Source organism: Patella vulgata, chromosome 3 (genome assembly GCF_932274485.2).
Source record: "Patella vulgata chromosome 3, xgPatVulg1.2, whole genome shotgun sequence".
Classification (NCBI taxonomy): Eukaryota; Metazoa; Mollusca; class Gastropoda; family Patellidae; genus Patella; species Patella vulgata.
In genome coordinates, this window is record NC_065881.2 from 6,083,725 (window position 1) to 6,110,262 (window position 26,538).

The 26,538-nt window shown below is 37.6% G+C and overlaps 2 protein-coding genes across 2 annotated transcripts; both read left to right on the top strand.

The window, feature by feature from the left end:
* Positions 1 to 12,261: 12,261 nt before the first annotated feature.
* Positions 12,262 to 15,278, top strand: LOC130012318 (sporozoite surface protein 2-like; the record flags this gene model as incomplete). The annotated part of the gene is made up of 2 exons (XM_056099944.1): positions 12,262 to 12,832; positions 15,265 to 15,278. Coding segments are annotated over 2 exons (585 nt in total), but the record flags the coding sequence as incomplete, so codon positions are not given.
* A 2,849-nt stretch (positions 15,279 to 18,127) lies between these two features.
* LOC126815963 (biogenesis of lysosome-related organelles complex 1 subunit 4) lies at positions 18,128 to 26,322 on the top strand. Its single transcript, XM_050542088.2, has 5 exons — positions 18,128 to 18,348; positions 18,635 to 18,706; positions 19,446 to 19,547; positions 20,015 to 20,140; positions 20,865 to 26,322. The coding sequence occupies exons 1-5, from the start codon at positions 18,205 to 18,207 to the stop codon at positions 21,018 to 21,020; spliced, it is 600 nt and encodes a 199-aa protein (XP_050398045.2). The 5' UTR covers positions 18,128 to 18,204; the 3' UTR covers positions 21,021 to 26,322.
* The last annotated feature ends 216 nt before the right edge of the window (positions 26,323 to 26,538 follow it).

Below are 26,538 nucleotides of genomic sequence, written 5' to 3' on the forward strand. Positions count from 1 at the left end.
TGTCTCAAACCTAACATACAGCTAAATTTAACATACAAATTTTTCATGCAATCATACACATACACTATGCAAGAGCTAAATCTGTCTATTGCAGGTCTTTCTTTAGGCCTGAAATGTTATATAAATTATTAATTAGACATTAATTAACCTATCCAGACCATAATCAACTCTCAGTGTCATCGCTAGCCTGTGATATTTACTGGATTAGGTTCCCATTTGCTGCCCGACTTCCATTCATAATTTAATCATGAAATGGATGATCGAAACTATGTTTTTTATCGTACAGATTTTAGTAATGATGATCGAGGCTAGGCCGAAATTCAATCGCTAAATTCAGCGTGGATCAATTTGACTGACATTTTCAGCAAATTACCGTTCCATTATCTAGTGTTTAACTATTATAGTGAGAACTTCAAACTCTTTATCTAATCTTCCATAATGTGTCTTTAAAGTATTATTATACCCCACTGTATTTAAATAAACAGATATACAAATTTAACATACAATCCAATTTGGACCCCCCTTGGTCTAACTATTCAATCAAATCGATTTTTGTTTATTAAACGTTGACGACCCACAGAGCGTTAATTGATCTGTGAATTGAATAAAAGTCTCCATTAACGAAAGCTACATGTGGATTTTAATGGCGGAGTCGATACCAACTACACGTTATGAGGCTAACAATTTCAGGTAATAATGGGACAGGTAATACTGTGCTATAGTAACCCCAACCCTAAACCTAACCCTTTCTTAGACGAATCATAAGTGAGACTGATGTTATCATGTGACTAGACGAATCATGAAGTGAGGCTGATGTTATCATGTGACTAGACGAATCATAAAGTGAGACTGGTGTTATCATGTGACTAGACGAATCATAAAGTGAGACTGATGTTATCATGTGACTAGACGAATCATGAAGTGAGACTGATGTTATCATGTGACTAGACGAATCATGAAGTGAGACTGATGTTATCATGTGACTAGACGAATCATGAAGTGAGACTGATGGTGCTCTGTGACAAAATCACGTTTTTAGCCTTGACAATCTGATTTGATTTAAGCATCTTATTTAAAAAAAACAACATACAATTAAAACAAAACTAAACAAAAATACAAGAAAACCAAACACACAAAAGCAAAAATAAGTTGTTTTCAAGAGTTTTACTGGCATTCGAAGCTGTAACCTATCGAAGACCAAACAGCTCTTTATTCAGTGTTCTTAATTCTTAGTTTTTCATTTGTCGTCGTATTTCGACATTTATACATTAAAATTAACATATATAAACGTGATCATAATAAAAAGCTAAGAATAACCCTATATGTTAGTCTGAAAATCACCGACGTATTCCACTCACTTCTTTCATAGTCAGTTGCTCTTCCAGATCATTCGTAGACTTTATTGGCTTAGGTACCGATAGCATTGTATATAAGCTATATAAGTATAATAAATTCCCGGACAGCGGCGGAAATCACAATATTTATTTGTATATAAGTTTATATTGATTGGTACTAACAGACCCACGTTTCTATTGTTGCTAAGCTTTCTGAACAATGGCGTTTTCAGACTGATCTGGTATTTGGTAAGGCTTTTTATTGTAGAAATGACAAAACAACATTCCATATGATATTCCTTAAACTTTTATCACCCAATAATACTTTCTACAGTAGATATCGCTTGTGTGATAAATTTCATAATCTGATGGTTCAATTACTTTTTTTTTATTTTCAAAGAACAATTATTTTTTTTTATTAAAAGTAACTTCTTATTTTATAAAAAAGGAACTTTTATTTAATTGACCTTTATGGAAACACTGAGTTCATATAAAGGACTGTCAAAAAATGATGTATAACTACGCCGTAATGTAATCAGGTTCATTAACAGTGAAATCTATAGCAAATAATTATATTTATTTATTTGTGCATGTAAGAAAGGATTGGGTGATAAATAAAATCTCCTACTCATCTTTTTTGATATAAAACAATATTAACAATCGTCGATAAAGTAAAAAAAAAAAAAACTCGGAAAAGCCTTTTTTTTCACTGTATCCACTTGTGATGATATTTTATGACATAAAAAAAGACTCTATGTCCCCCTCAACACTGACATTCGCCTACCGGTATTATTGCACGCTACAATGAACCGGGGTTAGGGATGGAGTTAGGGATGGGGTAAGTCTTAACTGTAATAAACAAATTGTGGATCATTTCAGTCATTAGAATGTACGACCTTTAACCCTAACCAGCTCTTATTGGCCCCAGTTAGCATCAACGTAATCTCTGGGTGGCTGAAATGTCTCTCAAAGAAATACCCAACCTCCACCTCTCAAAGCCGTCTGTTGAGATCAGAAATAACAAATAATTTCCGTTTATCCGCATTACTGAGGAAAGAAACAATAGGTTTAAAAGAGTTACGTCCCTTTAAATATAAACTCAAAGACTTATTGCAACCAATAGGTTTTGTGTACTCGTGTAGGGTCGCCTGTCCAACCTCGTGGGTTTTTCTCCCGTTTACTCCCACTGCTAAAGACCCCTACGCGCAAGCGAATTATTGAAATAAAATTGAACCGTATGTTAGTCCCGAAATGACCTAGTTTGTGTCGAGTGGACGTTAAACTGTTAAACCCCTTTTTTCTTTCTCTCTACCCCTTGCAGTGGGAGTTCCATGTTCGATCCAGGGGTTCACCGAGAAAATTCCGGCGTGGTTCCTCCTTGTCAGTGGTGCTGGACCGAGTGCCTAGCAACTGATAACATATAGTCGTTCGGATGGGACAAAAATCCGAATTTCCTGTGTACACAATGGTGTGCATGTAAACCTTATCTTGATAGTTATAATTCGATATAAGAGTAGACCGTATTGCCTCTGTCCGGAAATTAATTAATAATTTACAGAACATTTAAAACCTAACAAAAGACCTACAACAGTTAGATTTAGCTCTTGAATAATGGATCTTTAACACTCGGATAACCCTAATTTCATTTTTACAATAAATAATTTACCTACTATTCATCGAAACACTACAATCTTATTGTACGGAATTGACGACATAGAAATGAAATGGGGTTTAACGTCCTACTGTTCTGCTCCGAACTGGGCTAATGAAGACGGGCATACGCCATACAGTGTGCTATGAGGGAAATTTTGCCAGGGCAGCGGCGCTATGGCCTACTCATATATCGAATTCCAACTGCCAAGGGATTCTTTACGTGCACGCCAATGTGTACACGGGACCTCGGTTTTTCGTCCCATCCGAACGACTAGTCAGCTGTCACTCCCTCCATCCTGCATCACTGACAAGGGGGAACCACGCCGGAATGACGACATAGAAAACTTATTCAATATTTTTAAAACTGTCCACTCGTTTTTCGAAATCACCAGACGGTTCCAGGGACAACTATAACACACTCACTATAATTATATTTTCACCAGTACATTGTTTGTTTCTTTATGTAAATACATGTATCTATATCTGACAGGGAGAAGGGTTTAATATAGGCTATGTCAGTTCCCAAATCCCTATTCAAATATTATTTATAAAAAATAAAATAAAAATTTCATTTTTTTTTTTTTGGGGGGGGGGGGGGGGATGAAGTTTAAATACTTTAATATTCTTCGAAGTCTATGCCAACGAATTAACTATGATTTTATGTTATTTAATGCATAAACCCCAAACAATCTGAAATACGACGTAGGTCTGAAGACAACGCAAATAAAGCTTTGATCTTTGCCGTGTAAAAATATGGCCGTTGGATACTTCAAACTATAATACGCAAAAAGGAGCTCCACCCAATTACTTTAGACAAATTGATTTAAAATAAGGGAGATGAAAGGTTACGACATCATAAACCTGATCATTCCTATAAAACTAAGTACACAATATGATTATTATATATACAACTAGATTAGACCTTGAACTGAGTACTGATATATATAAACAGGTTAATCATTACAAGTACTACAAAACTTGTTAGCTGGTATAGGGTGTTCTAGAAGAGTGAATGAAACTCTGTCTCACGCACAGCACCCGTCAAGAGATAGCTAGTATAGGGTGTTCTATAAAGGTGAACGCACCCCTCTGCCTAACGAGAGAGAGAGAGAGAGAGAGAGAGAGATCCACTCGCACAGCACCCGTCACTTCATATAACCAACGGAGAGAGATAGGGAGAGAGCGGGAGAGGGATTGGGGGATCCACTTGCACAGCACCCGTCAACGAAGAGAGAGAGAGAGGGAGAGAGAGGGGGAGAGAGAAATCCCCTCGCACAGCGCCCGTCACTACTTATAGCCAACGAAGAGAGAGAAAGAGAGAGAGAGAGAGAGAGAGAGAGAGACCTACTCGACACAAACTAGGTCAATTCGGGGCTAACACATGGTTCAATTTTATTCCGTTAATTCGTTTACGCGTAGGTGTCTTGAGCAGTGGTTGGAAACCGGAGGACCCGGAGACAAACCAAGAGAATGGACGGGCGCCCCGGTTTCCTTGCCACGTACAAGCGGGGAATCGAACCACACTGCACTTGACTCATTGGTAGACCTTATGTTTCCACGCCCACGCGTTAAACCACTAGAATATCGAGCCCCTTGCCAACGAAGAACTAGGATAACAAATAGACATAATGTTACATCCGACTAATACATAATGTTTTGATTAAAACGAATGATCTATTGAGAAAACGAAACGCGTCCTTTCTTACAGCTAGATGGACTTATGCTTCGAGAAAATGGCTATAAACAAAGTTACAAGCCGTTTAAAAAAAAAACGTTTAAGCTAAGTGGTTAGCTTTGTGAACGTTCCTAGGGAAATGTTATCGCATGTTCTACACAGAGCATATTCTGTCTCATATACGACACCGTCCTAAAAATGAAATGAAATGGGGTTTAACGTCCTAGTGTTTTGCTCCGACTGGGCTAATGAAGACGGGCATACGTCATACAGTGTGCTATTAGGGGAAATAATAATACTAATACTATAGAGTCAGTTCTGGAACTGTTTCTTCTGTTTTGACTTTAAGGACAAATTTGTTACCTCCACTGCCACGCCGCAAATTTATGCAATTAACTGAGTAGGTCGTTTGAGTAAATCATAACGGAGACCATTGTCAATAAGGCTCTCTTAACAACAAACTAATTCCCTTAGATAATTCAGTAGATATATTGACATACTCCACCTACAAGGTGACCATAGACTAGACACACCCTCATAATGTAGGCCCTGATCACAAGATAAAAAAACATAGAAGGTTCTGAGGTTTGAAGGATGAAGTCGCTAATTTTAATATTGGCAACTTTCTTCTGTCTAGCAGGTAATTTCACGTTTTAATTTTTTAATTAATAAATTAATTAAGATTTAAATTAAGAAAATTTAAGATAAATAACATTTTTAGAAATATTTGAAATTATTTAATACTCATTTCTCTACTTTGTTATTATTATGACTAGATCAACAACTCTCTATTTTAAATATTATATATTCTTAAAATTTTCAACATTTTTACATATAAAGATGTGTAAAAATGTTGAAAATTTTAAGATTAAACTGAAAACTCATTTATATTGAGCAACTGAAGAAACCATAATATTCAACTGATGACATACTTATTATTTTTAACTTGCAACTGCATGCATTCTATCTTATTTTGTGTGTAATTATAGTGTTCTTCCTATATTCTACTTGTATAATGTATATGTTTTGTAGTTTGGGAGTTTGGGAGTGACTCCCCAAACTTCCCAGTTTAAAATGCTATTGCATTTCAAATGATTTTGAATTTATCCTGATATTACATGTATATATATTTTTGTAGTTTAGGAGGGACTTATGGAAGATTAGTTTTTTTGCAAACTAAATACGTTGCCTCATTAAATAAAGTTTTTATCATTATTTTAAATATATTCTTAACACACATAATTTGTTAATACTTGTTTATCTTATCAGTAACTGTTTTACTGTGAGATAGGTCGACATTTTTAACATATATGAAATAAAATGCGATAAAAAATGTCTAATACTATATTGCTAAACCTTTTTAATGTCGTGGTTGGGTAAAAATATCGTATTGTCGAGTTAAAATGTCGTGATGTCGGCATGTCGTGGTGTCGGGTGAAAATGTCGTATTGTCGGGTTAAAATGTCATGATGTCGGATTGTCGTGGTGTCGGGTTAAGATGTCGTGGTATCGGTATGTCGGGTTGTCGCCTTATGAAGGGCGACACCACGATATCACGACATGATACCAATCATCCACCATATAAACCCGCGTAATTAATTAAGTGTGTATTTAAAACTCAAACATTTTCTTCGGAAAATCTTGGAGTGGCATTTATTAGATAATTTTATGGATATCAATTTATCAATTTAATTATTTTTTTAGAATTGAAAGGATATGAGGTTTAATTTTGTTTTCTGGTCTGTACAAAAAAGAGACAATAAAGATGGGTCTATGCCTTGCAGTATGTCATTCCTCATTGAATTCTGTCAAGGGTTCTTTTATTTGCAAGTTTTTATTTCCTATCCGAACGACTAGACTCTTCACCATCTTGGGGTGTTTGGATGGCCGAATGGTTATCGCGTGCGCTTTGTATCATAAGGTCTGTCATTGAATCAACTAACGTGACATGAAGTATTGTCGTCTGTCCAATCTCGCGAGTTTTCTCCGGGTCATGCGGTTTCGTTCCTCTGCTAAAGGCTCTTACGCGCAGTCGAATCATTGAAATAAAATTGAACTATATGTTAGTCCTGAAATGACCTAGTTTGTGACGAATGGACGTTAAACCCTCTCTCTCTCTGTCTTTTTTCTCCATCTTAAACCATACTGAAATATCCCAAGGAACTTTCGTGAGCCAGGGAGCAAGCACCATACGCACTGTGCCACAGTTGTTCCCAAACATATTTTGTTTCTTCGGCTTTGAAACCACAAACATATCTTCGTATTTTGTATTTCTAGTTATTATCAAAATAGAGGGTCACGGTGGCTAAGTGGGTAAGATGCTGGCACACTAGCCTGGAGGACTGGTATTCGATCCGGCATTGGCCGAGAAAGTTCATCCAGATTTTCCTGCGTGGTTTCCCCTTGTCAGTGATGCAGGACGGAGTGCTTGACAAGGACAGCTGTCTAGTCGTTCGGATGGGACGAAAAACCGAGATCCCTTGGCAGTTGGAATTCGATATTAGGCCGTAGCGCCGCTGCCGGGCAAAATATCCCTCATAGCACACTGTATGACGTATGCTCGTCGTCATTAGCCCAGTTAGGAGCAGAACAATAGGACTTTAAACTCCATTTCATTTCATTTCATTTATTAACAAAATAATCACTACGAAATATAACTAATTTGAATTGTGTTTAATTTTTTTTAGGACAGAGTGTATCAGCGCCCCCTAGATCGTCCATCTTAAAATGTTATCAATGTGATGATCCAGAAGATGTAGAAGATTGTACATTTGAAGAAGATTTTTGTTTTAAAAATCATGTAAGTTGCCAGAAAATAATATTATTTATTTATTGATGCCTTGTTGGTTTGAACAGTTTTATTTATTAAAGATACATTATGGGAGATTAGATAAAGAGCTGGCAGTTCTCACTATAATAGTTAAAAACTAAATAATGTAAAGGCTGGCAGTTGTCACTATAATAGTTAATAGCCAGATAATGTAAAGAATTTGATGAGAATTTCAATCAAATTGATCCACTCTGAACCGAGAATTTACCGATTGAATTTTGGGCCTTGCCTCGATCATCATTACTTAAGTCGGTACGATAAAAAACATAGTCTCTATTATTTCAATTCATGATTAAATCATGAATGAAAGTTGAGCAGCAAATTCGATCCTAATCCAGTAAATAACGCAGGCTAGCGATGACATTGAGAGTTGATTATGGTCTTGGTAATTTATTTAATGTCCAATTAATAGTTTAGATAACATTTGAGACCTAAAGAAAGACCTGCAATGGGCAGATTTAGCTCTTGCATAATGTATGTTTAAACAGATGATTAGTGTTTACAATTGATCATTTTGATAATCTGATACAGTAAGAAGCAAGCATGCTTATATAAACTGTTCAAGTGCCTTAATCGGCATCATGTTTGCTAAACATGTGAATAATAACGTAAATTATATGGACAGAGTGTGAGCTTTCCGTAGAATGGTTAAATTCTTCAAGGAAGACAGAATAGCATTTCTGTTTCACCCCTCACCCACCCACCGCCACCTCGCCCTGCATTTCATAACCCAATTTGGGAGGTTGGATGGCCGAATGGTTAGCACGTGCGCGCTGTATCATAAGGCCTGTCATTGAGTCAACTGGCGTGATTAGGAGTAGGGTCGCCTGTCCAACCTCGTGGGTTTTCTCCGGGTCCTCCGGTTTCCTCTTGTGTTTTCTCCGGGTCCTCCGGTTTCCTCCCACTGCTAAAGGAACCTACGCGCAAGCGAATTAATGAAATAAAATTAAACCATATGTTAGTCCCGAAATGACCTAGTTTGTGTCGAGTGGACGTTAAACCCCATTTCTCTCTCTCTTTCTCTCTCATAACCCAATTTCATGTCCCAATTTTGATAGTTGGCATTTTCATATCGATGTTGATTAATTCTATGGTTTCATTACAGGTATGTTATTCAACGGTCCAAAAACAAGATGGTGAATTACACCATCATCTGGGGTGTATGGACCAAACGGTACGTAGAAAATATTTACTACTATATGCTAGGTTCAAATCGTGGTTTTAATCGTGGTGATCCTATCAGGTTCCCCCTATCACGGTTCGTGCTACGATTGAAATCGTGGTTTTAATTGTGGGGTAATCGTGGTGACCCTATCAGGTCTTATCATATATTGTTGTCAGTCGTAGCAATCTGTTGATCGTATCAAAACGCACCCGAATGTATCTACACGTACCAGATCGTGGACTCAATAGGTACAATCCTATCGTAACGAGCGTAACGCATCGCATGACAGCGGGGACCTAGCATAAGAGTTTAAAAAATGTTTTGAGCTGTGAGTGTTCTATTCACCTGAATATATACACATAATAACTCAAGACATTCGAATAAAACACAGATCCTATTTCCTTTCATTTTTTGTGAGGAATTAGCCAATGAAACTGTCTGTAACGGCGAGTTTTTGACGTGAGGTGCACGGAACTGTGGGTAACCCAATAGAAACATTAACATTGATTGGTTAATCAAATGTCTAACGCCATAGGGTCAAAAGCGGCTCGTATGTCCCTGGTCAGACCTTATGTAGTAGAGGTCATCGAAAGTATAAACTGGGCTAATGAAGACGGGCATATGAGGTACTATGGCCTACTCTTATATCGAATTGCTACTGCCAAGGGATATTTTACGTGCATGCCAATGTATACACGTGACCTCGGTTTTTCGTCCCATGCGATCAACTAGACACCTGTCCTTGTCAGGCCCTCCGCCCTGCACCACTGACACGGGGATACCACGTCGGAAAATACAGAGGAACTTTCTCGGCCAATGCAGGGGTCGAACACGCGACCTCAAGACTAGCGAGCCAGCGTCTTACCTACTTAGCCACCGTGGCTCCCTGGAAAGTATTAGAAAAATCTAAACAAACTATAGATCTGTATTTTAATCGGATTGGTTTTAATCCAGATTTCAATTTTTAGAAATGTTGAATCCCAGTGGCCGAGTGGTGTTTGTAAATCCAAAGAGAAAATCTAACTGCTCTAGCACATGGGAGAGAGAGAGAAATGGGGTTTAACGTCCACTCGACACAAACTAGGTGTTCTAAGGAGTGCTGTAAAATTGACGGACAATGTATATCTATTTTTTTATGGTCGACAATTTTATCAAAGGGGGGGGGGGGGGACTTTTTGCAGGAGGGGGTGGGGGGCGACCTCGAACTATTCCGTAAATCATAACTTATAAATAATGCCACGTTTGCTATAAAAAGGAAATTCAAATATTGTATATTTTTCTACGATATCACTTCGGTGGAAGTGACCAGAAAGAACGAGGCTAGACCATATAAATATTTCTGTGGGCTAGACATATTCCACAACTCATGTCAAACGGTGACGCCATATCTTATCTGGAGAGCATGCGCAATAGACTGGAATAACCAGACGCTAGAAATTGCCATTCGGTTGAGACACATGCCGTATTCGCTGGACATAACTGATTTGAAATTAGAGTCAAAACGGAAACAATTGAATGTAAATCAGATTATATACAATCATATTACATTATTATATGCGTTCCGACCCATTTGGGTCAATTTCTAGGTCCCAAATATTAGCGATTTACCTCCTTTAAATAAAGCTATTTTACACACACGATTGTATTGTTTATGTATTTACAGGTCTGCAACAATATGGCGCAGAACAACACTGAGAGATGTTTGACAGGAAGCTTTGAAGAAGGCGATCAATGTTCGTATTGCTGCTCAAAGGACCTGTGTAATCTGGATACACTCATAATGGACGGTAATATGGCTAAATCTATTTGTTAAGGCCAGCTCAATTTTTGTCAAGGTCGCTGAGATGTAAATAATGTTAGGGCGCGTGATTGTTGGCGAGATTTGTAGGTTAGGTTTAAGAATTTGGTGGAGAGTTTGAATCTCTATATAAGCACTTTTGGTTTTTGAAGGAATTATTCGTGAGCAGAAATTCGCCCGTGTATCTGTTATCACTCGTCACCTCAGTTAGTCATATAGAAGGATAACTCGTGTTTTCCTTTTGCGTTCGTCACTTCCCTTCATAACGCATCTATCGTAGCAGTGATCTCTGTGTTAAAATTATATTTGGAACGTGTTTAACCAATTCTATCACATATGTGATAATGACTGACACCAATATTGTCCTTTAAGAAATACAAGTCTCCCCTGCATCATCAATAAAACATCTCTAATATGAATGATGTTTCGGGCATTATTGATAATTATATCCGAAAATATATTGCAGATGTGCCACAAAACAGGAAAGCAAATGATTTACCTCCTCCTGGGCCTGGAAAAGATCATCCTGATCCAAAAGGTCCCAGTTCAAAAGGACATCCCGATCCAAAGAACGCAAAAGAAAAACCAAATTCCAAAGGCCACCCTGATCCAAAGAACACAAAAGAACATCCCAATTCCAAAGGTCATCCTGATCCTCTTGGGCATCCCGATCCGAAAAACACAAAAGAACGCCCTGGTTCCAAAGGTCATCCCGACCCAAAGAACACTAAAGAACACCCTGATTCCAAAGGTCATCCTGATCCAAAAAATACGAAAGAACATCCTGATTCCAAAGATCATCCTGATCCAAAGAACACGAAAGAACACCCTGATTCCAAAGGTCACCCAGATCCAAAGAACACGAAAGAACACCCTACTTCCAAAGGTCATCCAGATCCAAAGAACACTAAAGAACACCCTGATTCCAAAGGTCATCCAGATCCAAAGAACACGAAAGAACACCCTACTTCCAAAGGTCATCCAGATCCAAAGAACACTAAAGAACATCCTGATTCCAAAGGTTATCCTGATCCAAAGAACACGAAAGAACATCCTGATTCCAAAGGTCATCCTGATCCAAAGAACACGAAAGAACACCCTGATTCCAAAGGTCATCCCGACCCAAAGAACACTAAAGAACACCCCGAATCCAAAGGTCATCCTGATCCAAAGAACACGAAAGAACACCCTGATTCTAAAGGTCATCCTGATCCAAAGAACACGAAAGAACACCCTGATTCCAAAGGTCATCCTGATCCAAAGAACACGAAAGAACATCCTGATTCCAAAGGTCATCCTGATCCAAAAAATACGAAAGAACATCCTGATTCCAAAGGCCATCCCGATCCAAAGAACACTAAAGAACACCCAGACTCAAAAGGCCACCCAGATTCAAAGGTACATATTGATACAACGAATGCAACAGATACTAATCAGACTGAGTACGGAAAAGATGGTAAGAATTCCAAAGAAAAGGACAGTAAATCGAAAGAAAAAGATAGCAAATCGAATGAAAAAGACAGCAAGTCCAAAGAAAAGGATAGCAAATCCAAAGAAAAGGACAGCAAATCCAAAGAAAAACCATGTAAACCCGGATGTAGTGGTCAGCATAAACCAGGCGAGTCTTGTAAACCGGATAAGCCAGGGAAGCCAGATAAACCAGATTGTGGAAAACCCGACTGCGACAAACCAGATAAACCGGACAAGCCAGACAAACCTGACAAGCCAGATAAACCTGACAAACCCGACAAGCCTGGATGCGGAAGACCAGATTGTGGAAAACCAGATAAACCCGACAAACCAGACAAGCCGGACAAACCTGATTGTGGTAATCCCGATAGACCCGGACAACCTGATTGTGGTCAACCAGATAAACCCGACAAACCAGACAAGCCAGACAAACCAGACAAGCCAGACAGGCCGGACAAACCTGGTTGTGGTAATCCAGATAGGCCCGGACAACCCGATTGTGGTCAACCAGATAAACCCGACAAGCCAGACAAACCAGATAAACCTGACAAGCCAGATAAACCAGACAAGCCAGACAGACCGGACAAACCTGATTGTGGTAATCCAGATAGGCCCGGACAACCCGATTGTGGTCAACCAGACAAGCCAGACAAACCCGACAAGCCAGACAAACCCGATAAACCGGACAAACCTGGCTGTGGAAAACCAGATTGTGGAAAACCGGATAAGCCAGACAAACCTGACAGACCCGATAAACCCGACAAGCCCGACAAACCCGATAAACCCGACAAGCCAGACCGACCTGACAAACCCGACAAGCCAGACAGACCAGATAAACCCGACAAGCCAGACCGACCTGATAAACCAGGATGTGGAAGTGGTTGTGGATGTAGTAGTTGTGGATGTTGTAATAATGTAGCCATACCACCAATTGATATAACTATAAAACTCAGTATCAACCTTGGTGGACAGGAAGGGGCAAACTGTCCATACCATAAACTAGCTGAAGCATTGGGAATTGTGAAGAGCGAAGAGAGTCATAAAGCTTGGCATGAATATATATCTTCTACTACTAATGGTAAGTGCTTTCTTTAATTGAGGGGGTGGGGTGGCATGAATATATCTCTTCTACTACTAATGGTAAGTGCTTTCTGTAATTAAAGGGGTGGATGGGGGTGGGGTTGGCATGAGTATATCTCATCTACTACTAATGGTAAATGCTTTCTGTAAATGAAGGGGTGGGGTGGGGGTAGGGTTGCATGAATATATCTCTTTTACTACTAATGGTAAGTCCTTTCTGTAATTGAGGGGGTGGGGTGGGGTGGCATACCTACTTTGTGTCAAATGGACGTTACACCCCATTTCTCTCTATCTTTGTCTATATTTGTTTTATTGATAGAGTTATAACAGTGTTGTATAGTTATAGAATATGTTTAATTTGTCTATATTTATTTTATTGATAGAGTTATAACAGTGTTGTATAGTTATAGAATATGTTTAATTTGTAGTGAATGGAACCTCTGTGTCTATTAGTACTAACGACAAGAACGCCACCATAGTTCTACCAAATAACCAAATCAACTCTACACTACCTCCTGTTAATAAAACAATGTCTCCAACAACATCGATGCCATCAACAACTCCAACACCATCACCAAAAACACGGGCCCCGTCCACCGTTATGCCAAAAGCATCCACACCTAAACCTTCACCATCAGCGACACGGTCTCCGACCACACCTAAGCCAGCGACATCGTCTCCGACTACATCGAAGCCCGCAACTACAGTACCAACAACACCAGAGGCCACAACAAAAGAGGGTATGTTCTCCATGTAAATATGTTGAGGATAGTGCTCACATGGTCGTAATACCCTCTGTCGCAAACTGATCTGGGATGTTATCAATCTGATTAAAACACGGACCCTATTTCGTTTCGTTTTTTATAGTTCAAAATTTTGTTTTACTTGTCTTTACTACACTAGGATCTGGAGGAGTTGTTATATAACCCGCGTTCTGGATGATGTAAGGGATTAGCAAATGAAACGGTCTGTTACGACGAGTTCTTGACGTTCGTTGCACGGAACTGTGGGTAACCCAGTACAAACATCATCGCTGATTGATTAATCAATGTCTGAAGTAATAGGGTCGAAAGTCGCTCGTATGACCCCTGACACGACCTTCAACTACAACAAGTCAGATCTTTATAATAGTGCAGGCCATCGAAAATATAAAAAAACGAAGCGAAATATAGATGTGTATTTTAATCCGATTGGGGTCTTATCATTGACTCCGTTTCTTACAGCTAATAATGTATCTGTATTATCAATTCATAATTTTCGTTAAGAGCCTTGGTGGCTCAGTGTGTATGGTGCTGGCTCGCTAACATGGAGGTCCCGGATTTGATACCAGTGTCGCCCACAAAAGTTCCTCGGAATTTTCCGGCTATGTTCCCTTTGTCAGGAAAAAGAGATATTATAGCGTTGAGTTTTTCGGATTGTGCGAAAACCCGTGATCTTCTGTATACATTGGTGTGGGTCGTAGCATCGTTGTCTGGGCAAAATATCACTCATAGCACACTACATGGCGTATGCCCGACTTCAATAGCCCAGTCGGAGCAGAGCAGTATTCGCAGGCCTAAAGTAAATTGATATCAAATGAAATTAATATATCTTTAATAGTCCACATAGAGTTGACCAGAGATAGAAATTATTCTTTCATTTTTTTAAACATTATGTACAGAGTTCCCGGCAATGACAGTGTCTAATTATTCGGAGAGTACCAAACACAGAGGTTCCGTGTTAACATAGGCGTGCACGTAAAATGACCCATGACAAAATTCGGAATAAGAGTAAGCTGTAGCGCCGCTGTCCGGGCAATATTTCACCCATAGCACACTGTATGACGTATAGTCATCATTAGCCCAGTCGGACGTTAAGCCCCATTTCATTTCATTTTCTCTGGTTATGCTTAAGGTACTTGAAGGTAATTTTAACTAAATTTGTTTGTAGGTTTTTCTTGTAGTGTATGTAAAGATGCTAGTTGTTTAGAACAAACTACCTCGGTTTGTGATGATGATGCTAACTATTGTCAAACTACCATAGTACAAGATGCAGCAGGGCATAGAAATATAACCAAGGGGTAAGACATCCAAGTTATTGAATCCATATTATTGAATTTTGAAAAGATTGTGATTTTTTTTTGTTGTGGTCTTCCCGTTTAGACTATGAGTTTTGGTGGGTATAGTACACGAGACCGACTATCGAACTATGCTCCTGTTTTTAGAACATATGTTATTGAATTGTGATTGTGATTGTTTTTGGTGTGGTCTTCTCGTTTAGACTATGAGTTGTAGTGGGTGTAGTACACGAGACGGACTATGCTCCTCTTTTTAGAACACATGATATTACTTAGACTTTTTGAAATATTTTACTATAGTTATGTTTCATACACATGATTCTAAATGACAATGCCGCTATAAGTGTCTTGTATAGACAACACAGATAAATCCTAAATATATATGATAATCGCAAAGTAATGTCAAATAGTGTAATTGAAATCAAAACCCAATCAAGGCGAGTTTGCTTATATCAGACCTAATATCACGTACGTTTCTAACCATTCACCTAACTGGTTTTCCCTTATCAGTGGTGCAGGACGGATTGCCTGACAAGAACAGCTGTCTAGTCTTTCCGATGGGACAAAAAAAAACGAGATCCCGTGTATACATTGGCATGCATGCAAAAGATCCCTTGGCAATTGGAATTCTATATAAGAGTAGGCCATAGTGATTCTGTCCGGGCCGGGCAAAATTCCCCTCATAGCACACTTTATGGCGTATGCCCGTCTTCATTAGCCCAGTCGGAGCAGAACAGTAGGACGTTAAACCCCATTTTATTTCATTTCATTTACCTCACGAGAAGCCAATGCTAACTATAGATGTAGAATGCCTGATGATACAATTTATTGCGTGATTCATCATAGCTAATATGTTTTTATGGAGTATGGGGGTATTAACATGGCCAGTTGTTTTTGTCTAAATCGAATTTTCTTACAATCAGTGGTAACCGAGAGATATTTTACTTTCAGATGCGCCAAGGAGACAATATGTATATCGGAATGGTGGACGAAGACTGCAGGACAAAATGATTGTTTCTTCATGAGTGATTCTTCGTCAGGACCACCAAATAAACCATTGTATTGTTCCTTCTGTTGTGTGGAGAGTCATTGTAACAAAGGATTTATGCCTGATTTTAGTAAACTATACTCAAAAAACAAATAATAATACAATTATAAGATGATTTATTTTTTTTTATTCAAATAAAGAAACATTGTATTGTTTTGTGTCATTGATAATAATACAAATGTTCTTGGTACCTGGAGAAACGTGGCTCGCTAGCCTGGAGGTGGCGTGTTCGATCCCTGCAATTGTCGAGAAAGTTCATTGGGATTTTCCGACGTGGTTTCCCCTTGTCATTGGTGCAGGAGGAGGACCCTGGCAAGGAGGGCCGTCTAGTCATGGGATGGGATGAAGAAGGGTGGTCCCGTGTATACATTAGAATGCACGTAAAAGATCCCTTGGCAGTTGGAATTCGATATAAGAGTAGGCGATAGTGCCGCTGCCCGGGCAAAATTCCCCTCATAGCACACTGTATGGCGTATGCCCGTCTTCACTTACCCAATTCGGAGCAGAACAGTAGGACGTTAAACCCTATTTCAATAGTATTTCTCATCTAAGATTTGCCTGCCTTGAATCCCAATGTGGATCATGTTGAGATTAGTTAAGTCCGGGTCTCACCTGTCAAAGATGGAGCCTAGTCCTTCGCATGGGAAGACAATCCTACCTCTGTCCGGGGGGGGGGGTGACCGAATGATTAACGCGTGTGCGTTGCATAATAAGGTCTGTCATTGAGTTAAGTGGCATGGTTTCGACTTCCCGCTTGTACTTGACAAGGAGTAGGGTCGCCTGTTCAACCATCGCCCAAAGGCGTTTCCAAAACCAGTCGGATTAAAAAGCACATATTGTATTTCCCTTCAAAAAATATTTTTATTAAACATACATTATGCAAGAGCTAAATCTACCTATTGCAAGTCTTTCTTTAGGCCTGAAATGTTATCTAAATTATTAATTAGACATTAATTAACTCATCCAGACTATAATCAACTTTCAATGCCATTAATTAGTTTCTCCAGACAAACTGTGGATGCGACCGTTAGTCTGTGATATTTAGTGGATCTGAATGCATTAAATAATGGATACTTTAATGTAAAAATGGATAATCGAGAATTGGTTTATTATCGCATCAAAGTTAATAATGACGTTCGAGGCTAGTCTAAAATTGAATCGTTAATATCTCGGTTCAGAGTAAAGCAATAGAGAAAAATGAAATAAAATGAAATGGGGTTTAACGTCCTACTGTTCTGCTCCTAACCTGGGCTAATGAAGACGGGCATACGCCATACAGTGTGCTATGAGGGAAATTTTGCCCGGACAGCGGCACTACGGCCTACTCTTATATCGAATTCCAACTGCCAAGGGATCTTTTACGTGCACGCCAATGTGTACACGGGACCTCGGTTTTTCGTCCCATCCGAACGACTAGACAGCTTTCCTTGTCAGCCCCTCCGTCCTGCATCACTGACAAGGGAGAACCACGCCGGAAAATCTGGATGAACTTTCTCGGCCAATGCAGGGATCGAACACCCGACCTCCAGGCTAGCGAGCTAGCGTCTTACCCACTTAGCCACGTGATCCCCTAGCAATAGAGAGAACTGCCAGCTCTTTAGCTAATCTTACATAATACCCATTTAAACAAACAATCATATAATGATAATTTCATATCTGCATTTTAATCGGGTGGCCTAGCTGGTGGTTTTAAAAGTGTACCATAGATTAAAAGCTCTTTCAGTAATGCCGTTGTCGTTTCAATTCCAAGCTTGTATGTGAGAAAAGAGTCGGGTCGTCCGCCGAGCTGCCTTCATTGAAATTATCTGATTATTGTCCCATGACTGTTAGAACATTTTGTATTTCGACAAGAGGGTCCATTATGGTTAAATTGTTCTTGATTTGAAATTATTCGCCAAGAGCCAGAAAAGGACAAATCAACGGTAGTCTGATCCGATGTAAATTAACAGGAATGCATGAGTTGTCTTTCTTACTACGTTCTCTAAATAAAAAGTCCTAAAGAGTTATGTCACGAGAAATAGTAATGATCGTCCAGTACTATTTAACGTTGTGTATATCTAATTTTGTGAGACTGGATAAACCCGATGTTTAGCAGATGATAAAAATGGAGGAAAAAGCGGAAGAAAACCAGGAAAATGTTGCAGGAAATGGGGATGAAGTGGAAAGGACGGTGGAACAGCTGCTTGCAGAAGTTGCAATCGATTACAGAACCTATCTAAACTTTGATATTTCTAAAGAAGTAGGTGAAAGGTTTCATTTTAGCATGATCCTGTAGACATAGTATTAGTAAACTGCTTTTTAGAATGACATTTTTGTAGAACTGAAACTAATTAAATAATTATAAAAAAGACGCCTACAAGATGGGTCTAGAGCATTGATAAGATGTCATACCATGGAGTAAATCACCATGGCAATAAATAGCCTACTAGGCCTATAATTCAGAATTCCATGCACTATACTCTGGCACTATCACTAGTAGTATTAGTCATTGAGATCCTAATTAGTAACTTTATTTTTCATTACAGCAAGGTAAATATTATGAAAGTATTGAAGGAATGCTGACAAAACTTGATGAGTTTTGTGGATTAGTTGATTTGGTAAGTTTCATTAAAACAGTATTGTGCTACTGGTCACCTAGGATGCATTCCATGTTATTCCCACGCAGGACATCCTATGAGACCTTTCTGTTAATATGCCGGCGGAGTTCCCCCTTGTCAGTGATGCAGGACGGAGGGCCTGATAAGGACAGCTGTCTAGTCGTTCGGATGGGACGAAAAACCGAGGTCCCGTGTACACATTGGCGTGCACGTAAAAGATCCCTTGATAGTTTGAATTCAATATAACAGTAGTCTGTAGTTCTGCTGTCTAGGCAAAATTTCCCTCATAGCACACTGTATGACGTATGCAGGTATGACGTAAGAAGTTAAACCCCTTTTCATTTCATCTCATTTGTTAATATGCTGAGTAGGGCTGTGTATAGTTCAGCTTTGAACTTAGGTCTCATTGACATTACACTCGCCTTGTACATTCAGGAACTGCCCTATTGCATCCTTGTTGTCCCCCGGTCAATTTTACCGGGCAACTTTTTATGGCTAAACCATGGTGTGTCAGTCCCTGTAAACACCTATACAATGTAAAGGAACAATTTAGTGAGAAAATAAGGCCTTGCTTACCGTGCTAGAGTCAGTATGTGCGACACAATGTTGGCGTTGACAGAAAAGATCCCTTGGCAGTCAGAATTCAATATGCCTGTCTTCATTAGCCCAGTAAGAGCAGATGAGTAGGACGTTTTAAACCCCATTTCATTACATTTTATTGAAATATTTTTATTTACAGATTCGTAGTGATACAAATCTGTGTTTAAATACAACTCTACCAAGAATTCATGAAAAAAGCAGTGAAATTAGAAATATATTTGAGAAAATAGATAATTTAGAGGTGAGTACAATACAGATAGTATTTCAAACATATCAAGACTTACAATAGTTTTCTTTTTATTTGATGGGGGGTTGGATGGCCGAAAGGTTAGCATGTGTGCGTTGTATTATAAGGGCTGTCATTAAGTCACCTGGCCGGATTTCGATTCCCCAGTTGGACAAGGAGTAGGGTCACATGTCCAACCTCGTGGGTTTTCTACGGGTCCGCCGGTTTCCTGCTACTGCTAAAGACCCCTACTCGCAAGTGAATTATTGAAATAAAATTGAATAATCTGACATCAAACTTTGTGTGTACTCTCCGGATCCTCCTACAGCTAAAGACAACTACGTGCAATTATTGAAATAAAATTATAAAATTAAACCCGAAAAGACATAGTTTGTGTCCAAAGGACGCTTACCCCCTCTCTCTCTCTCCCTCTCTCTCTCTCTCTCTCTCAAATTACTAGGTTAGCACCTGCTGTTTTTCAGAAATTTGTGGGGATTGTAAAACAGAATGTTAATATGATGGAAGAAAAAGTGAATGACGCAGAAAAAGAAGTTGGTGGTTCATTTGGTTCTGGAATCATGAAGAAACTTTCTTCCATTGTTGGTTCCGTAAGTACTAAAGATATGTTCTATCGAGCATAATTAGTTCTTATCCTAACCCTAATGCGTCTACAAGGGGTATTTTGGGACCCCACAACCATATCCTTAACATTTGTGGGGAACTGGTTCATAATTGTCAAGCGAGAATTTTATACATTGTCAATTACCTAACGTCGAGTATAATGCTGCAAATAGAGTGGAAGTGAGGCAGTGGCAACATTCTAATTATTGATTAGACATTTATTAACTTATCCAGACCATAATCAACTCTCGATGTCATCACTAGCCTGCGATATTTACTGGATTTGAATCCGATCTGACGCTCATTCATGATCAAATCAAGAAATGGATAATCGAGACTATGTTTTTTTTATCGTACCAACGTTAGCAATGATGATTGGGGCAAGGCCCAAAATTCATTCGCTAAATTCTCTGTTCAGAGTGGATCAATTTGACTGAAATTTTCAGCAAATTCCCTTTACATTATCTAGTTTTTAACTATTTTAGTTAGAACTGCCAGCTCTTTATCTACTCTCCCATAATGTATCTTTAACCAAAATAAAGCAAGGGAGATAACTACATTTATACTTGAGCATTGTTCGATTGATGAAAATAGTTTGGTTTTAGATTAGCTCTTAATTTTACTCAAGTTATGATTTAATAGAAAAATCAAGGAAAAATTTCAATCAAGAGACCATTCATTAAAGGGATTTTTGATTTTTTTATATTTTAGAAAAAGAATGTAGAAAAGAAGAAATACGTTTATGAAGAACCAGTCATTTTTAATACAGATGATTATTTCCCTCAACATTTGGATTCAGACCAGTCAAAAAATACAGTTGACCCTCCAGTAGTTAGTAGTACAGCATCATCTTTAGACAAGACGTAACCTTTGACCTGGGATTTTTTTAAGCTTACCTATTTATTATGTCTTTCAGTCATTAACCCATTGTACCCGATAGCGAATCATTAACCCATTGTACCCGATAGCGAATCAGTACGTACCCTTGCATTAGCCGATAGCGAATCATTACCCTTTCATAGCCGATGGCGAATAATAGCGCGACAAATCATTCTTGACATCAGTATTAGCGAACAAAAGCGCGAGATCAATCAATTGTTTATTTATTTATTTACTTCTTAAATTAATACTGATTGGGTGATAAAATTAAACCATCCAATAATAAGGAATATTATATTCGCTAATTGTCCAATAGAAATGAATTGTTTTAACAAAGGATCACCGAGAATTTTCGTAATAGGTCAGAGGTGAGAATTCTCACCGTGTCGGCGACTTTGGCACCATTCCAACATTATTAAGACATAACTTATGGCTGATAATTCTATGATATGGAGATTGATATGGAATCAGAATATTTATTATTTACTGCCATATAGTGGAATATGATAATGTCGAAGAAATAAACTATTTATTTTTATTTTTGATGTTATCAAGTGAAGAATATGAATACTCCAGCTGCGATCAAGTTTGTTTGCCGCCATCTTGTACATGCTTTCAGTCTTACAGATATACAGCAAAACTTACAGCTAATAATTCTAGAATAAGGAAGGCTAAATTGAATCAAAACTTTTAGGATTTAATACAAACTACATAGAGAAATATTACATTGTTGAAGGTTTCAAAAATATATTTTTATTTTTGACGGCATGAGGCAAAGAAAACAACAATTCCCGCGAAATATCCAAAGGCAGAAATGTCGATAGTGATGAAGTGATGGTCAATTGGTTCAATATTTATTTTTAAAAGTTATATACATGCATTTACTTCGAACACTGAACATTAATTGGCTTAGGGAGATGGGCCCTGTTGATTTATTGAATTCTAGGGATAGGTTAGCTAATCTGTTAATTGGCTCTAGGGTACAATGGGTAGCTGGGGGGTTGGATGGCTGAATGGTTAGCGTGCGCGCGCTGTATCATAAAGTCTTGTCATTGAGTCGACTGGCGTGGTTTCGAATTCCTGGTTGTACGTGGCAAGAAGTAGGGTCGCCTGTCCAACCTTGTGGGTTTTCTCCAGGTCCTCCGGTTTCCTCCCACTGCTAAAGACCCCTACACGTAAGTGAATTATGTAAATAAAATTAAACCATATGTTAGTCCCGAAATGACCTAGTTTGTGTCGAGTGGACGTTAAACCCATTTCTCTCTCTCTCTCTCTCTCTCTCTCTCACAATGGGTAACTAATCTGTTAATTGACTTTAGGGTACAATGGGTTAAACATATATCATATAATCATATTGTCAGGGCTGATAATAACTTAGTCTTCAGTCTCCAACACAGATTCGATTGGATTTTAAAAGTTTTCCCATCAAAATGCCACCTAAATCTGGATTTGGAGACTAGAATAAACATAATGATCAAGAATAACGTGTTTTTTTAGTCTGTAAAATAGTTGGGTACGAAAATGGCCATGATTTAGGAGCTTAGATAATTAACTCATATTAATTTGATAACTTTAAAATTTTAACAGTTAAAGGAAATTCTGACTGGCTGTCAGCCCTGATCATTATGTTCATTATTAATTGATTTTATAAGTTTTTAATTGTAAAATACGACCCATCCCATTGAAATGAGTAGGAAGTAGTAATTTGGCCATATTGAGTTATGCAAATAATCACATTCCTTCTGTTCCAAGCTTTGTTTTGGTACCATTCTGTCATGTTCGTGTTAGAAGTTACAGAAAATTAAAGTTTTTGACTGAAATTCAGCCATTTTTTGGGGGTATTGTTCACAAATCGTGGTTACAAACATCTATAGGATTATATTTTCATCAAATCCATTCTTGGAATATTTGGGTATTTATGAAGCATTTTTTGTGGAGATCTAAGAGTCGACCAAATTTTACATACAAGCACAAAACAGGCCTATGCACCTTTCTACCTGTTTGGATGTGATGGGGAGGCTATCAGATCAGTGGACTCATTCCATTCATATTTGCGAGGTTTTAACTGACCAACAGTGTAAATAACTGGCTGGAGAATTTATCTGTCAGTCATTTTAAGCTTAAAGATGCATCATTATTTAAGAGTTCAATCGGCTTATTGCAGGTTTTTTATTTTGGCTTCAATGTTATATAAACTATTATTTAGACATTTATTCACATTACAAGCCTATAATCATCGGATGGCAGAGATTTAAACAGATTAAAATACTCATAATAACATAACGTTGTGAATTTATTACTTCTTGGTTTATTACATACAACGTTTCAGCAATCTTACAGGTATCTTTATCAAGCAATGTTAGAGAGTTTTCACAACTTTACATTTAGAGAAGCGAAAGTGTAACTGTACATTATGATGTTTCGCTAAATTCACACTTAGTAGGTGGCGACACAAACTTGGTCCACGATCTCGAAAAGCCTTCATCACGGATAGATTGTTAAAGATGAGATTAGTAAAGCATGTACATTTTTTGTCTCAGCCTCTTCTTGTTTTATATACAAGAAGGAGAAGGTCTTCTCTCTGTGGATTTAGTTTGTGAAAACCACAATTCAGAGAAATATTATAGACTGGAGCATAGATATTAAACAAGGTTTAGCTAAGTGTTGTGAACTTACAGTTATGGAGGCTGCTATCCGTAAATTACACTTTTATGACGTGCATTTCACGTCATACGTCACAAAAACTGATGACCTTTAACCGTCCAAGTGTAAATGTAAAGTTGCAAAACCTCTTTAATAAACTATAAAGAAGTAAATCTATATATGTTATACCTCTAAATATCATTCAAGAATAAGGTTGATCGCCATTTAATTATTTCAAGGCTTTTTAGACTTACAAGGTAATAAATACTGTTATTTGTTTTGTTTTTGATTTTTTATGCGTAAAAACATTTATAAATATATTGTAAAAAAGTGGATTGTATTAACATATATCTTGCTAATTTGATGTAAACAAAATTAAAAAAAAACCGATAGTATCTTATATCACTGAATGTTTATTATATGTCATCTTATTATCTATATCAATCTTATTAAAATACCCGGTGGGGGGAAGGGATGGATGGCCGAATGATTAGCGTGTATCATAAGGTCTGTCATTGAGTCAACTGGTGTTGTTTCGAATTTCCTTTTGTACGTGACAAGGAGTAGGGTTAGCTGTCCAACCTCTTGGTTTTCTTCGAGTCATCTGGTTTCCTCCCACTGCTAAATACCCCTACAAGCAATCCGCAATCGAATTATGGAAATAAAATTGAATCATGTGTTAATCCCGAAATGACCTGGTTTGTGTCAAGTGGACGTTAAACTCTCTCTCTCTGATTACAATACAGATCTATATTTCATTTCCTTTTATACTTTCGTTGGCCTCTACTACATCTGACTAGTTTAGTAGGTGGTCACGTCAGGGGTCATACGAGCGGGTTTTGACCCTATGACTTCAGACATTTGATTAACCAATCCGCGTTGATCTTTCTTGTGGGATACCCACAAGGGCACAATTGCGTGCATGGCATGCGGAAAACTTACAACAACAGACTGTTTCATTGGCTAATCCCTCACATCAATCAGAATACCGGTTATATAACAACTCTTCCAGATTCTAGTGTAGTAAAGACAAGTAAAACGAAATTTTTAACTATAAAAAAACGAAACGAAATAGAATCTGTGTTATAATCAGATTGTATCTTTGTGATAAACATATTGAATTAATGTAGTCTTGATAAACAAGTCCATTTTACCAATGAAAGTCTTCAACAATTTGTTATAAATTTGATTTCTTGTTGGTGGAGCAAGACCATCCGCAGTCGAAAAAAAATGAGAATTGAAGTGACAGGGAGAGGTTAACATATATGGATGAATTATAGAAATAATCCCACATAACAACATAACGTTAGATTTACGTAAATTTTACGTAAATATGATCAGTTTACCATCACCTTGTCACTATAAGGACTAATTCTTAGATTTACAATGTTTAACCCGACTATTAGTTTTGCGTAGAATTTACGTAAATATGGTCGGTCAAGTTAACCATCACCTTGTCACTGTGAGGACTAATTCTTAGATTTACAATGTTTAACTCGACTATATTGCTGGATATTAGTAGAATGGTTCAGTATAGTGAGAATTCATAATACTCAAATAAATAAATAGTTTTTTTCTTTCATGACAGATGTTAAAATACTCATGTAATCTTTGAATGACATTTCAAGGTTTGAATTTGACTGAAATATGCTTATGGTTCAAACTTCTTAAATTAATATGAAAATAAAATGTTTCAGTCCTCATTCATGCACCATTCTTTTTGGAACATTGAAAATGTCATAAAAAAATGAAGTTAAAAATATGAATCAAATTTTAATAGGATATATTTATTTAAAGTCATAAGCAAGGAAAAACAACATACATTCCTGTACTAAAACATACTGTATTCATTTATATAGAAATCCTTATATGGCATTTAGTAATTGAATATATAATAATAACACACAATTTATATGGAAAACAATCACTGAGTTTAATTTTTTACACTATTTACTTGAGAACAACAAGAGGAACTTGTTGAAACATAGTGTGAAATAAACCCAATGATTGTTTTCCATACAAATTGTGTTTTATTATTTATATATATTAATAACGTCATTTGTTTTCTGTTGATTTCAACGTATCATTAGGATCTGTGACATGTCACATGTTCTGAACTGTCTCATGTCAATAAATCATCTTAGATTTAGATGCTCTGACTGGACTAATAAAGACGGGTATATGCCATACAGTGAGGAACTTTGTTTATTTGTACCATCCGAACGACTATTTGTTGTCCCTTTGTTCTGCTCTGACTGGGCTAATGAAGACAATCATATGCCATACAATGCCCTATGAGGGACTTCGCTAATTTTTTGTACTATCCTAACAACTATACATTGTCCCTTTTGATGTGAAACAGAGAGCAAATATCAACATTGCGTCCCTCGCTAAATGTAGAGATATAGAACATGTTGTAAATGTTGTTACTTAAATACATGTATGTAGGAGATCAGGAAATATGTAGAAATATCAGATATCTGGAAATATTGCTTTGATCCACAATATAAAATATTGTAAAATGTCAATTTATGTATTGCTTTTAATTGAATATGATTATATTTGTATAGCCATTATGGAAGTATGCATTAATTATATATGATTATGTAAATATAATACAGATATAAAGAAATGTAATTGAATTGTTTTACTTGATTATTATATTATGTTGTTGTTCTTAGTTTTAAACGTCCGCTTCCACCAAAGGTGATATCGCAGACAAGTTGTCTTATATTTTCATTTTTTTTTTATTATATTAGCGTAAGCATAGGGGTCTTTCCTTTGGGATGAAACCGGCGTACCTGGAGAAACCAACAAGGTTGAGAAGGCACCCTTATCTCTAAGTCACATACGCTCACACCAG